This window comes from Bos javanicus, chromosome 9, assembly GCF_032452875.1.
Source record: "Bos javanicus breed banteng chromosome 9, ARS-OSU_banteng_1.0, whole genome shotgun sequence".
NCBI classification, from domain to species: domain Eukaryota; kingdom Metazoa; phylum Chordata; class Mammalia; order Artiodactyla; family Bovidae; genus Bos; species Bos javanicus.
The window spans coordinates 98,263,829-98,277,335 of NC_083876.1; the positions used below are offsets into that span (position 1 = coordinate 98,263,829).

Sequence of the window (13,507 nt, forward strand, 5' to 3'; positions counted from 1 at the left end):
CAAAAGCATCAATTCTTCAGCGCTCAACTTTCTTCACAGTCCAACTCTCACATCCATACATGACTACTGGATAAACCATAGCCTTGACTAGATGGACCTTTGTTGGCAAAGTAATGTCTCTGCTTTTCAATATGCTCTCTAGGTTGGTCATAACTTTCCTTCCAAGGAGTAAGCATCTTTTAATTTCGTGGCTGCAGTCACCATCTGCAGTGATTTTGGAGCCCCCAAAAATAAATTCTGACACTGTTTTATGCTAAAAAACAGATCTACTGAAAAGAAACTTTCAAAGTATATGATGAGGAATTTTAGAGAAACTTAAGTCCCTTCCTACTAATTATTATTAGTTTTGTGACCTTATGACAGAGACTGTGATTTAAGTCCTAAACCCATTACAGCACATTCAATAGATGTCGGCATATAAAGTGTGCTGTCATCTGTAGTCGCTTCAGAGTGCATTCAGTATCTCGGTTCCCAAGTGCATTAGATTTTATTAAAAGAATTCAGCTGCAACATCCATTCTTCCTAATTGGTTTACGGATGGCCCTCACCATTCGGGCAAATCCTAATTGCATTTTCCCACAAATCTAGTTTGATTTATGGTTCCCTCTTTGCTCTATATTATTTATATAAATCGAAATTAAATTCTTAAGACATTAAATAAAACTTAGAGTAGTTTTTGTATGAGACATATAAGGATCCTTAACAATATTTTTTGCTTTGTTTTTATTTAGTCAAGTTGTATCCAACTGTGTGATATCCAGTAATAATAACTTTATTACCTTTTCAGAGATTAATTATATTTCACTTTTTTATGTACAGATTTTTAGAATTAGTTGGAATGAATTATGCATGGAATATTAAAAATAGTATATCTTTCTGTAAGCTTTAAGTGGGTATAAATTTGGAACAGAAAAAATATTATCTAAGGATATAATGACAGAGCATTTGCATAAAATTAGGTAATGTCCCTTTGCATTAACAAGTTTAGGTGGGGATATTCTAATCGGTTTTACAAATTGTAACTCTTGAGACTCCAAGGATTAATTTGGAATGGACCTATAGCAGACTTCAGAGAATCTAGTGTTTTTAAATAAGTAAATGGCAGAAATATGAAAACAGAAGATAACATAATAAAATCCTGTCACTGCTAAGTCATTGCATATTAGCATGGACAATTTTTGTAAAACTAAGTAAAGATTTCCATGGAATTGTACGTATGGAATCATTTCGTAGAGAGCCCATGAATATTTATGGGCAGAAAGAGGAAGTGTAAGTTGTCTATTAGAGTTTATAAAAAGCCTTCTGGGCATCTTAGCAATATGTTCATTATTTGAAAAGTTTGGACATTTAGAACTTTGAGTTCTGAACCAGAAAGAAATAAAGTATATTTAGAATAAGAGATAAAAAGGAAGAGAAATTGATTTTAAGATAAACACAAAGAAAAAGGAGAAAGATGCCTAATCTCAAACAAATTTTCGGCCAGATAAACAAACGAGAGGCATGCTCTCAACAGCAGAAATGATAAATTGGCATCTAAAAAAAACTGAAAAAGATGGTTAAGAGATGATGATAAGACAAAGAAATCTAAATCATGGTTGTAGCTGATTTTTTTAAGTGAGGGATTATAGTGAATCTCTACTGGAATTGAAAAAAGATTCCCTAGCACTCACAGCGACTCTTTGAGATCCCATGGACTGAAGCACGCCAGGCCTCCCTGTCCATCACCAACTTCCTTGCTCAAACTCATGTCCAGTGAGTTGGTGATGGCATCCAACCATCTCATCCTCTGTCATCTCCTTCTCCTCCTGCTTTCAATCTTTTCCAGCATCAGGGTCTTTTCCAGTGAGTCAGTTCTTCACATCAGGTGGCCAAATTATTGGAGTTTCAGCTTCAACATCAGTCCTTCCAATGAAGACTCAGGACTGATCTCCTTTAGAATGGACTGGTTGGATCTTCTTGCAGTCCAAGGGTCTCTCAAGAGTTTTCTCCAGCACCACAGTTCAAAAGTATCAGTTCTTTGGTGCTCAGCTTTCTTTATGGTCTAGTTCTCATGTCCATACATGACCACTGGAACCGTCTTGTGTGTCCACCCCAGCCAGCTGTAATAAGAGGCTCTTCTCCGTTCCTACTGGGGTGGTGTCAGAGGGACAGGCGCTGGTAGTGAGACTGCTCCATCTGTGATGTCAGGGTGGGGAGCGATGGTGGGCACTGCTCCCCTTCTCTGCCAGGACGGTGGTGGTGCAAGCCAAGGTGCTGAACTCCCACCCTCACCCAGAGAGATGAGGCACTCTCTCCACCCACCCCAACCGAGGCCAGCTGGGACATCAGTACTTCTACCCCCCAGCTCTTTCTGCTAGAGAGATACCAGCATAAACCAGCTGAAACAGAAGGTTTAAAATCTGGAGTCTCACAACGTGCCAATGTCCAGGTTTCAATAAAGAAATCAGTTGTCACACCAAGAATCAGGAAGGTTGTAAAGTGAATAAAAAAAGATAAGCAACATATGCCACACACCCCCAGGCCCTGGCAGGCATCATTCTACTCTGTTTCCATGAGTTTCTTTTAGATTCCTCCAGAAGGTATTATCACATAGTATTTGTCTTTCAGTCTGACTTATTTCACTTAGACCTTAACGAATATTCAGGTTGTTCCAAATGGCAGGACTTACTTCTTTTTATGGTTGAGTGATATCCAATATAGGTCTTCCCTGGTGGGTCAGTGATAAAGAATCTGCCTGCTTATGCAGGAGATGCGGGTTTGATACCTGGGTTGGGAAGGTCCCCTGGAGAAGGAAATGGCAACCCACTCTGGTATTCTTGCCTGGGAAATCCCAATGACAGAGGAGCCTTGCGAACTACAGTCCACGGAGTCACAAAAGAGTCAGACATGACTTAGCAACTAAACAGCAAAAACAATATCCATTATACACACACACACACACACACACACACACAAAGTTGTTTTCTTTATCCATTAAAAAGCTAATTTTTCAAAACCATAGAAGTGACCAGTAATCAGTGCTGTGTAATAAACACACACCTACACACGCACACACGCATACACTATTGTGCTGTGAAGTACAGGGAAAGCGAAAGTCACTCAGTCGTGTCCGACTCTCTGCGACCCCGTGGCCTGTGCAGTCCGTGGAATTCTCCAGGCCAGAGTACTGGAGTGGGTAGCCGTTCCCTTCTTCAGGGAATCTTCTCAACCCAGGAATCAAATCTAGGTGTCCCACATTGCAGGCAGATTCTTTACCATCTGAGCCACCAGGGGAGCACTATAACTTTCTATAAATACGTATGCATGCTGGCTACGTTTTCTTTCCTTAGAGTGTGTTCTACCACCTTTGGAGGGTATGTTAGAATGGTGACATGATGGTAGATAGTAATTATTTTTTGTAAATGTAACTTCTTGGCAAAATAAAAATCTGTCAATTCTATATCAGTTCCCAAAAATGTGACTCAAAATTTATTGTTCCATGAATCCCCAAAGTCTGGGAAGGACATCATACTAATATTGTTGACAACATCTCCTTCTGTATAGCATCCAGCTCAGAGCTCTGAACAAAGCAGTTGCCGTAGGCACATGCTTATTTAACAGTTGAATGAACTTGGCTGAAAATAGCGGCTAATAATTCTAATACCAGACCAAATTTCAAATCTTTAATGAGCAAAAGGAAATCTTACTTCTCTACTGCCCAGTGTCTTCTCAGTAACCTATGCAATCATATACTGGGGACAGTGTGCTATGTACTGAAGATCATTTTAAACTCTAATAAAGGCCTCCATGTTACCACACTCCTCAATTCCACTTCAGCATTTAATCATCTTAATGTTTCTTAATATTCCACTCAGTTTCTAAAACTAGTCTTTATGTGAGCTTCAGATAAAACATGTTTGTCTTTATCTGTTTGTCATATTAGATATACTTTTATATGTAGTTTGTTAAAATTAGAATTTTTCACACAGATATTAAAAATTAACATGATGTCAAATAATTTAAAATATTAAGATAGTAGGTAAATTATTTGCTATCTTGTTTATATTAAGAATTGACAAAATAATTATTTTATTAACCTAATAAATGAATAATAATTTACCTTTTTTAAAATAAAGAGGCATAAAAAAATAATGTTTAGACTATATGTATTGAACAACACAATGGAGTATAATTTCCTAAACATTTCACTAATCACTTTGAATTTTGTAACCTAATAAATTAGTTCATATGTAAATAATGCTACAAGATATTTGTAGCAGATTTAAAGTTGTACTCAATGTGAATAGCTTAATATGAGATATTTCTTCATTGATAAAAATCAATTTGACAGGTTGAAAGATTCTCATAGAATCTCTTCTAATGTTCATTTTTTTGAAACTCATGTTATCAGATGTAGACCACCATTTTTCTTTTTAAACTCTCTCATTTATCATTACTTAATTTTCAGAGGAGCCTAGCCTGCTACCACCCATGGGGTCCCAAAGAATGGCACACAACTTAGCAATTAAACAGCAAAATTTTTACCACACTTTTATGGTTTTGTGGTTATATTCATACCTTGAGAACATATTTTTATTTTATTTATATAGAAAGATTTGAAGGTGATATTTTAAATTTATTTCTAGAATATTCCACAAAATATATCAGACTTGGATTAGAAATTGCAGTTATTAGGAATCTTAAAAGTTTTAACACTCTGAACTTAGTTGCTTTTATTAAAATGTTTTCCTTAAACAAAAGTTCAGGCTTTTCTTCCTTACAAAGTAATATTTTAAAAGTGACACTTTCTAGGAATACTTTGTAAAATAGCTTGAAATAAAATAAATCCTTAACAGTGTTATACATTTTTTTTCTCCAAATGTTTGTGAGATTTTTGTTGCCCATTATTAAGATAATTTGATTTGTCTTCCAGAACGTTTTGTACAAAATGAAACTTAAAAAAGCCAAAGTCTTTTCATCGTGCATTTTCCCATGTGTTTTAAAACCTGATTCCTACTTTTATTTTTTTATTTTTTCCTTTGAAGGTGAGAGGCCCTCCAAGTGCAGGAGCATTCAAAGAAAGACCCACCAAACCCACAGCGTTTCGAAAATTTTATGAACGAGGAGACTTCCCAATTGCCCTTGAACATGATTCGAAAGGAAACAAAATAGCGTGGAAGGTAAGTCCTTGCAGAGCTGCGAGAACCAGCTGTGCTCGCTGTGGAAGTGCTATCTCCCAGTGCCAAACACACTCGACTGATAAGTAAATAAGCTGGAGTGATTTCTCGGTGAGTGGAAGATGGTGGGTAAGCTCTTAGAGAAAGCCCCTGTGTCAGCTGCCCACCTTGACTAACAATTAAATTACAGCCTGCAGGAAAAGAAAATGACAGAGTTGCTTTGCCTTAGAGAATTGTGTGCTGACCGATCCATCTCTATTTTTATGAGAGCCTGGCATTCCAGCCCGTTTCAGGCAGTCCATCAAATGATGAAACTGGTGGCTGGATGCGGAGAGCAACAGCCATTTATCTCCCCCCAAATTTCACCTTCCTGCAGGACACTTCCAAATGGAAGCTTTAATTACCTAAATGGATAGGTCAAGATTGTCTGCTCCCTGGAAATGCAGAGTGGAATACAAAAGCAGGCGGGCTCTGACGGAGGCCCTCTCCTCTCTGTCTGCAGCACGTGTCAGCTGGCGCATTGGCTGTCATACGAGCTCTGTTAGAGACTGACCTCGGCCGCTGAAAGCATTATAGCACCGACATTTTTCTGACAAAAGGTTAATTGGCTTCAAAATAAATGTATTGCCTAATGACTCCATTCTAATGGGGCTGTGTTTCTTTCTAAAAGGCTCGCTGGTGTTATTTGTAAAAACTTGCCAATCTCTCAACTGGAGAAGGCTTTTACATTTAATTTGAAAAATGAATGCTGATCTCTAACCAGCTTCTGCTATTTAATTATTTTTTGTTATCAAGGACTTTGCTTTGGGTGATATTTATCAGCTAAAAGGGCTTCTCTGCCTGAAGACTGGAAAGCAGTTGCCCGTGTGTGAGCATACCATCAGGCTAAGGAGCACAAAAGGTTTTGCCAAATATTTTGAATTTAGCAATTGATCCATGTAGCAAAAAAGTCCCACAGTAGTGTCTGAAGGGCGAATGTCAGGATTGTTTATAATTAGTAACAAATTTATGTTAAAAAATAAGAATGATCAAAGTGAAGAATTCATCAAAATAAACAGCTTAGAAAGAGTCATTAAAATTAACTTTTTCCTTCTCTTTTGGAAAAACTGAAAGAATTGATTGTATTATTTCTAGTATGTCTTTAAATGTTTTCACATAATTATCAAACGTTTCTAGATCTTGAGCAGTCACATAATATCCAGTTACTGAACTTATTAAAAAGTTATTTGGCAAGGGAAATCTAAAGTTGTCCTTGTTATTAAGTTTTGTTATATATTTTAGGCAAATGAAGGACATTATTATCTTGGTTTTAATCATTTGTCTTAAAATTTGCATTTGTTATATGAAAATGTGCATGATGAGAAAAAATATATAGCAATATAACTAATTTAGATATTTCCATCTTAAAAACTTTAATTAGGGATTGGTTTGTATTAATTACATGGATTTTGATTAATTACATGGATTTAGTGTTTGTGTCAACGTACCAATTCATGCATGGTAACACAGAGATTCTTAAGAACTTGATTCCTTTTGAGTAAAAGAATATGCCATATTTCCTTATGAAAAACAAGTGGATTTTGGTGTTTTATGTAATTTTAGCACATAAAAATTGTATCAATAAAAGAATCTATAGATTCTTTTTGACCTGCTTGAATAATCTTGAGTAACTTCTAGAAATGTCAAGAGACAAAAAAAAGTTTATCTTGAAAATAATAAAAGCATAGGGTGAATCATTTTGCGTTATCTTTGGTACTCCAGCAGTCAGATGGCATATAAACTGCTTTTCTTTTTTATAGCTATATTAATTCTTTTAAGCTACTATTGACTATTGTAGTGATTCAGCAAGCTAAAAAGTCAGATTAAAGAGGAAGCAATTTATTTGCTGCTGCTGGTAGGATAATAGCATACATTTAAAAAGACGTCTTATCCTATAACCGGTAGACGTCTATCCTTTAAACCTTTGCCAACCAGATTTCAATTGTACTACTATAATGCTGAAGATAAAACATTAAACTTACTAAGCACAGGCTTGTGAGCGATCTCTCATATTTATTCGTATTTATTTCTTGGCACATATACTGTGGGGAACGTGTGATACTTGGTAGGACCAGAGGCCTTCTTTTAGGATAACATTTCTAAGGAATGGACATTGAATGTTTAAGAAAGCAGGGCTCCCCAAGCACCCTGCAAAAACCACACTAAAAACCGCCCCAGACCGGGCACTATACTCCCTTGTGTGCGGATAGAGCTCTGGTCAAGTGAACTTCTCACCTCATGGCCTAGCTTGCCCCTTGCTAAACACTTCTGAGTAGCTCTGATTCCCAGGAAAGTACCTGTCCTCTCTCCACAGTCCTTGTGACACCCCTGGGACTCCAAGAGTGGTTGTGAGACCTGAAATGGTGTATGGAATTAAGTGGCAAGGAGATCCACTTCCTTTATCAGAATTTCAAGAAATGTCTTTGCAAGGTTAGGTTTCTCAACCCACATCCTGAACTGCCGTCATAGTTTAGAGCACATAAAAATGATCATTTCTTCCGCATGTCAAAACAACAGGGCAGACCAAATGCCAGAATCTGTGCAGTTTAGTGTATCCCTCGTCATATCGCTAAAGATCCAAGCACGGTCTAATGCATCTTTCGGCAGTGGTGGAAATGTGCTTCATCTGTAATGTCTAATACATTACAAGTAGCCATATGTGGCCATTAAGCACTTGAAATGTCCCCAGTGAGCCCGAGGAACTAAATTTTAGATTTTAATTAATTTAAATTTAAATAGCCACATGCTTACCATATTAGACAGTGCTGCTCTAGATTAAGATAAGATAATTCAGTCAAAAATAAATGCTTGAACCCGCTAGCCAGATAGGAGACTATAACTATCTGAGAATCATTATTAAAATGAAAAACTAAGACTAGCATATGCATCTTTGAGATGGCTATGCTTATCATACATTCCTTGGTAAATATGAAAAAACTTTTGCAAGATATTTGTAGCAAAATTTTCTATATACTTATCAGGGGCAAGTTAATGATCTATGAAAGATGAATCAGTTCAGTTCAGTTCAGTCACTCAGTCGTGTCCAACTCTTTGGAACCCATGGACTGTGGCACGCCAGGCTTCCCTGTCCATCACCAACTCCCAGAGCTTGCTCAAACTCATGTCCATTGAGTCGGTAATGCCATCCAACCTTCTCATCCTCTATTATCCCCCTCTATTATCCCCTTCTCCTCCTGCCTTCAATCTTTCCTAGCATCAGAATCTTTTCCAATGAGTCAGTTCTTCCCATCAGGTGGCCAAAGTATTGGGTTTCAGCTTCAGCATCAGTCCTTCCAATGAATATTCATGACTGATTTCCTTTAGGATTGACTGGTTTGATCTCCTTGCTGTTCAAGGGACTCTCAAGAGTCTTCTCCATCACCACAGTTCAAAAGCATCAGTGCTTCTACAGCACTCAGCTTTCTTTATGGTCCAACTCACACATCCATGCATGACTACTGGAAAAACCATAGCTTTGGCTAGATGGACCTTTGTTGGCAAAGTAATGTCTCTGGTTTTTAATATACTGTCCAGGTTGGTCATAGCTTTTCTTCCGAGGAGCAAGCATCTTTTAATTTCATGGCTCCAGTCATCATCATCTGCAGAGATTTTGGAGCACCAAAAATAAAATCTGTCACTGTTTCCATTGTTCCCCTATCTATTTGCCATGAAGTGATTGGACTGTATGCTATGATCTTTGTTTTTTGACTGTTGGGTTTTAAGCCAACTTTTTCATTCTCCTCTTTCACTTTCATCAAGAGGCTCTTTAGTTCCTCTTTGCTTTCTGCTACAAAGGTGGTGTCATCTGCATATCTGACGTTATTGATATTTTGTCCTGGCAATCTTGATTCCAGCTTGTGCTTCATCCAGCCCGGCATTCCAGGCTAAGTTAAATGATCAGGGTGACAATATACAGCCTTGACATATACCTTTTCCAATTTGGAACCAGTCCATTGTTCAATGCCTGGTTCTAACTGTTGCTTTTTGACCTGCATTTGACCTCCTGAGGTTTCTCAGGAGGCAGGTAAGGTGGTCTGTTATTCCCATCTCTAAGAGTTTTCCAGAGTTTGTTGTAGTCCACACATAGGCTTTTGCATAGTCAGTGAAACAGAAGTAGATGTTTTTCTGGAATTCTCTTGCTTCTTCTGTGGTCCAATAGATGTTGGCAATTTAATCTCTGGTTCTCTGTCTTTTCTAAACCCAGTTGAACATCTGGAAGTTCTCAGTTCACGTACTGTTGAAGCCTAGCTTGAAGGATTTTGAGCATTACTTTGCTAGCAGGTGAAATGAGTACAATTGTGCAGTAGTTTGAACATTCTTTGGCATTGCCCTTCTTTGAAACTGGAATGAAAACTGACCTTTTCCAGTCCTGTGGCCACTGCTGAGTTTTCCAAATTTCCTGGCATATTGAGTGCAGCACTTTCACAGCATCATCTTTTAGGATTTGACCTCTACTAGCTTTGTTCGTAGTGATGCTTTCTAAGGCCCATTTGACTTTACATTCCAGGATGTCTGACTCTAGGTGAGCAATCACACCATCGTGGTTATCCGGATCATTAAGATCTTTTTTGTATAGTTCTTCTGTGTATTCTTGCCACCTTTTCTTAATGTCTTCTGCTTCTGTTAGGTCCATACGGTTTCTGTCCTTTATTGTGCCCATCTTTGCATGAAATGTTCCCTTGGTATCTCTAATTTTCTTGAAGAGATCTCTAGTCTTTCCCATTCTGTTGTTTTCCTCTATTTCTTTGCATTGATCGCTGAGGAAGGCTTTCTTATCTCTCCTTGCTATTCTTTGGAGCTCTGCATTCAGATGGGCATATCTTTCCTTTTCTCCTTTGCCTTTCACTTCTCTTTTTTCTGAGCTATTTGTTAGGCCTCCTCACACAACCATTTTGCCTTTTTGCATTTCCTTTCTTGGGGATGGTTTTGATCACCACCTCCTGTACAATGTCTTGAACCTCCATCCATAGTTCTTCAGGCACTCTGTCTATCAGATCTAATTCCTTGAATCTATTTGTCCCTTTCACTGTATAATCACAGGGGATTTAATTTAGGTCATACCTGAATGCCTTAGTGGTTTTCCCTGCTTTCTTCAATTTAAAATCATACTTCATCAACTATTTCCCAACTGTTGGATATTATAGGATTATTTCAATTTCAGAGGGCATGTCATTTCTAAATAATATTAAATGAAACACCCAGATACATAAACCTTTGTTTCCACCTCTGATTGCATCCTTAGGTTAAATTCCCTGAAGAGGAATTAGTAGGTCAAAAGTAATATTTTAAAAGCAGTCATTCCACAGAACCATATTCATCACTGGATCCTCCTTTAAATAAAAGTCTGCTAAGGTGATGGGTTTCCCTTGTGGCTTAGAGGGTAAAGTGTCCGCCTGCAATGTGGGAGACCTGGGTTCAATCCCTAAGTCAGGAAGATCCCTTGGAGAAGGAAATGGAAACCCACTGCAGCACTCTTGCGTGGAAAATCCCATGGACAGAGGAGCCTGGAAGCCTGCAGGCCAAGGGGTCGCAAAGAGTCGGACATGACTGAGCGACTTCACTTTCACTAAAGTGATGGGTAAAGCATCTCATTTTGTTCGTTGATTATTAGGATTGTTAAACACTTTTATATGCTTAACTAATTTGCTTGCCTTCTGAGCCCTCTTCTTAAATTGTCCGGTTTTCTAGTGAAGAGTTAGTCTATTTCCTATTGAAATTTAAATTTATTTAATTGAAAATTAAAATTTATGTGTAAATTTTATCTGTCAAAAGGATTTTATTATCTTTTTGACATAGATAATTTAAACAGATTCTTAAAGTTTTAATTTTTGTTTATAAGGTTTGATGACCACAATCATTTTAAATCTGTCTAACCAGGTCTCACCTTTCTAATCAAACATTTCTTCCTGAGACTGTATATCGTGTGTTTTCTCTTTGCCGTCTCTAAATACTATGCATATCAGTCTCAAGCAATGCTACTACTCTTACACTTAGTTTTAACACAAATGAAAATAAGTCTGGTTTTGGTCCCTGAGAGCTCTGCACTTTCTACTTGTAGAAGTCTTTAAGACAGAAAAAGAAGAGATGCAACAGGAAAACTACGTGCCTAGCTGTAATTTTGAGGTCTTCTTCAAAAATGGAAAGTTATAAAAAAATAAACTGCCTACAACAGACAGGTATAAACCTTGTCTGAAACTGTATACCATTTCATTTCTCAGCACCTTATATAATTGGTCCTGAACCACACATACTTTTTAGTCTTTTTAAAAGGAATCTTACTCAGTTTTTTCCTCTTAATTTTTTTTCAAACTTGCCTTCTTAAGTCATAGAAACTGCATAGTGGCATTGTCCAAATTAGCATAGCAACCTGGGGCATTTCTGCATTCTTGTTTTCTTAGTCTTTGATATGTAAATAATCTTTGGTAGCCAGTTATGTTGAAATTAAGTGAATAAAGCCAGAACTGTGCGCCTGTGATGCACACAGGTAGGTCCAAGTGAGAATGGACTTTAGGTGGCCCCTCCTCTTTGCCAAAAATACATCTGCCTCCCTGGCCTATTGGAGGTGCATAGAGTTTCACCACTGAAGCATAGTTCCCTGAGGTTAATGTTATAAATTATACATTACTTGTTGATTAAAACTTGGATCATGCAACTTTGTTTTTTGATTAAAAATTAATTCATAAAGCAACATTAATTATGTAATTTAAACACACATCTTTGTGTAGTTTAATCAATGAGTTATATGTATATTCATTTATAAAGTTTAATCCACTTTAGCATTTTACTAAAAGATTTTAAGCTGTTTTACAAAGAATTGTAAAATACAGAAATTTAGCATATACTAGGGAAGATGAGAGAAAATGAAAACCAGATAGGGACCTACAATGGAGCCAATAACAAGGCTAATAAAAATGACATACCCTAAATACTTCTAAGCCAGGGATTGTGTTTTTATTTCTAGCTTGTTCCCTCCCTTCAGCCCACTGTCAGCCCACTGAGATGAAACTTAGAGCATCATGGAGATGAAACTTAGAAACCCTGAAGGAGTGTCTGGCACAGAGCTGATGCCCAGCGATGTGTGTTGAATGAATATAAAACATCCCGCAACTGGTTACCACTGAGGTCCACTTCTCAGGACACTGTTTCATGAGCGCACGTCTCAGCCTCTAGGCCTTACTCTCTTTGGTGACGACCATGTACTGAATGATTGGCATGGCGCTTCACAGTTACTAAAATAGCCGTATTTCAAGATATTCATGAAATAGCTTAAAGAACAAACGATTAATTAGAAATTAGCCGTAGAGACCAAGTCTTCTGGTAGCAAATTAAGATAAGCTCCAGCAAGTTAATTTGAACACACAGTCCAGAGCTGTATGCAACAGTTTCTGTAGGTTGAATTTTACCTTGAAAATGCTTAAATTATATGTAATGCTTTCCCAATGATTATCGATTTCTTAAATTGTAATGTAAGTTTATTTTTCTTTACAAATGACTGAAAATGTATGTTCAGTCTGAACATTCAAGTAAAGAAAATGCTGTGCATAAGATAACTGGATGCCTAAATTTTTAAAAGTATCTATTGGTGGTGTCTGGACCGTGCCTTCAATTCCATGTCAGCCTCCTAGTTTTTAATACTCACATATGACTCTGTTAAGAATTTCTTCTCCAGCATGTTCTCTTCTTTTTTTCAATTCTTAGAGGCATTGGTATTCATGAAACATAAACAACTCTGTCAATGTGACTGTTTTCATTGACATGACTAATAATTTCTACCAGGAAAAACATTTATTGAATATAATTATTATTAAAATGTACGCTAATTTTCTTACAATTAAAATCATTCCAAACCATGATAGCTCATTATCTGTAAATACAACCGCATTTTAAAGTAAATCCCACTGTGATATGATATCTGATCCATTAACCCTCAGTATATGGTTCTCAAAACTCTGTAATTTTGATTAATAATTAAGTCCTCTGGTGCCTTCAGTTTCTTAATGTTTCAGTTTCTTCAGGATTCAAAAAATTAACGCTGTATCTATTACCCCAGGCAAAATCGATATTGATCTTTAAAATCTTATAGGCAAATTTATTTGAGTTGAATAATTTGTTTTACATGAAGAAAGAATGAATATATTCTTTGAATTGTCCTGGGCTTCTATATTTTTTGATAACTGCCAAAGCTTAAGTTTGGATAACAGGCCTTAGTAGAATTTGTAAGGCAAATTTTGCAAGAAAAATGACAATTTACCTAATTTTTGTACAAGAAAGGCTGCTGCGTTTCCGCTATTAATTCCTCTGTGATTAATTAA

At 37.0% G+C, this 13,507-nt stretch overlaps 1 protein-coding gene across 6 annotated transcripts in view; it reads left to right on the forward strand.

Annotated features, from left to right (window-relative positions):
* The window catches only part of PACRG (parkin coregulated), a 530,120-nt gene that overhangs the window by 58,406 nt on the left and 458,207 nt on the right, over positions 1 to 13,507 (forward strand). For all 6 annotated transcript variants that reach the window (XM_061428504.1, XM_061428499.1, XM_061428501.1 and 3 more), the window contains exon 2: positions 5,025 to 5,159. In XM_061428504.1, the coding sequence (XP_061284488.1) occupies positions 5,025 to 5,159 (135 nt within the window). The remainder of the gene's footprint in view (positions 1 to 5,024; positions 5,160 to 13,507) is intronic.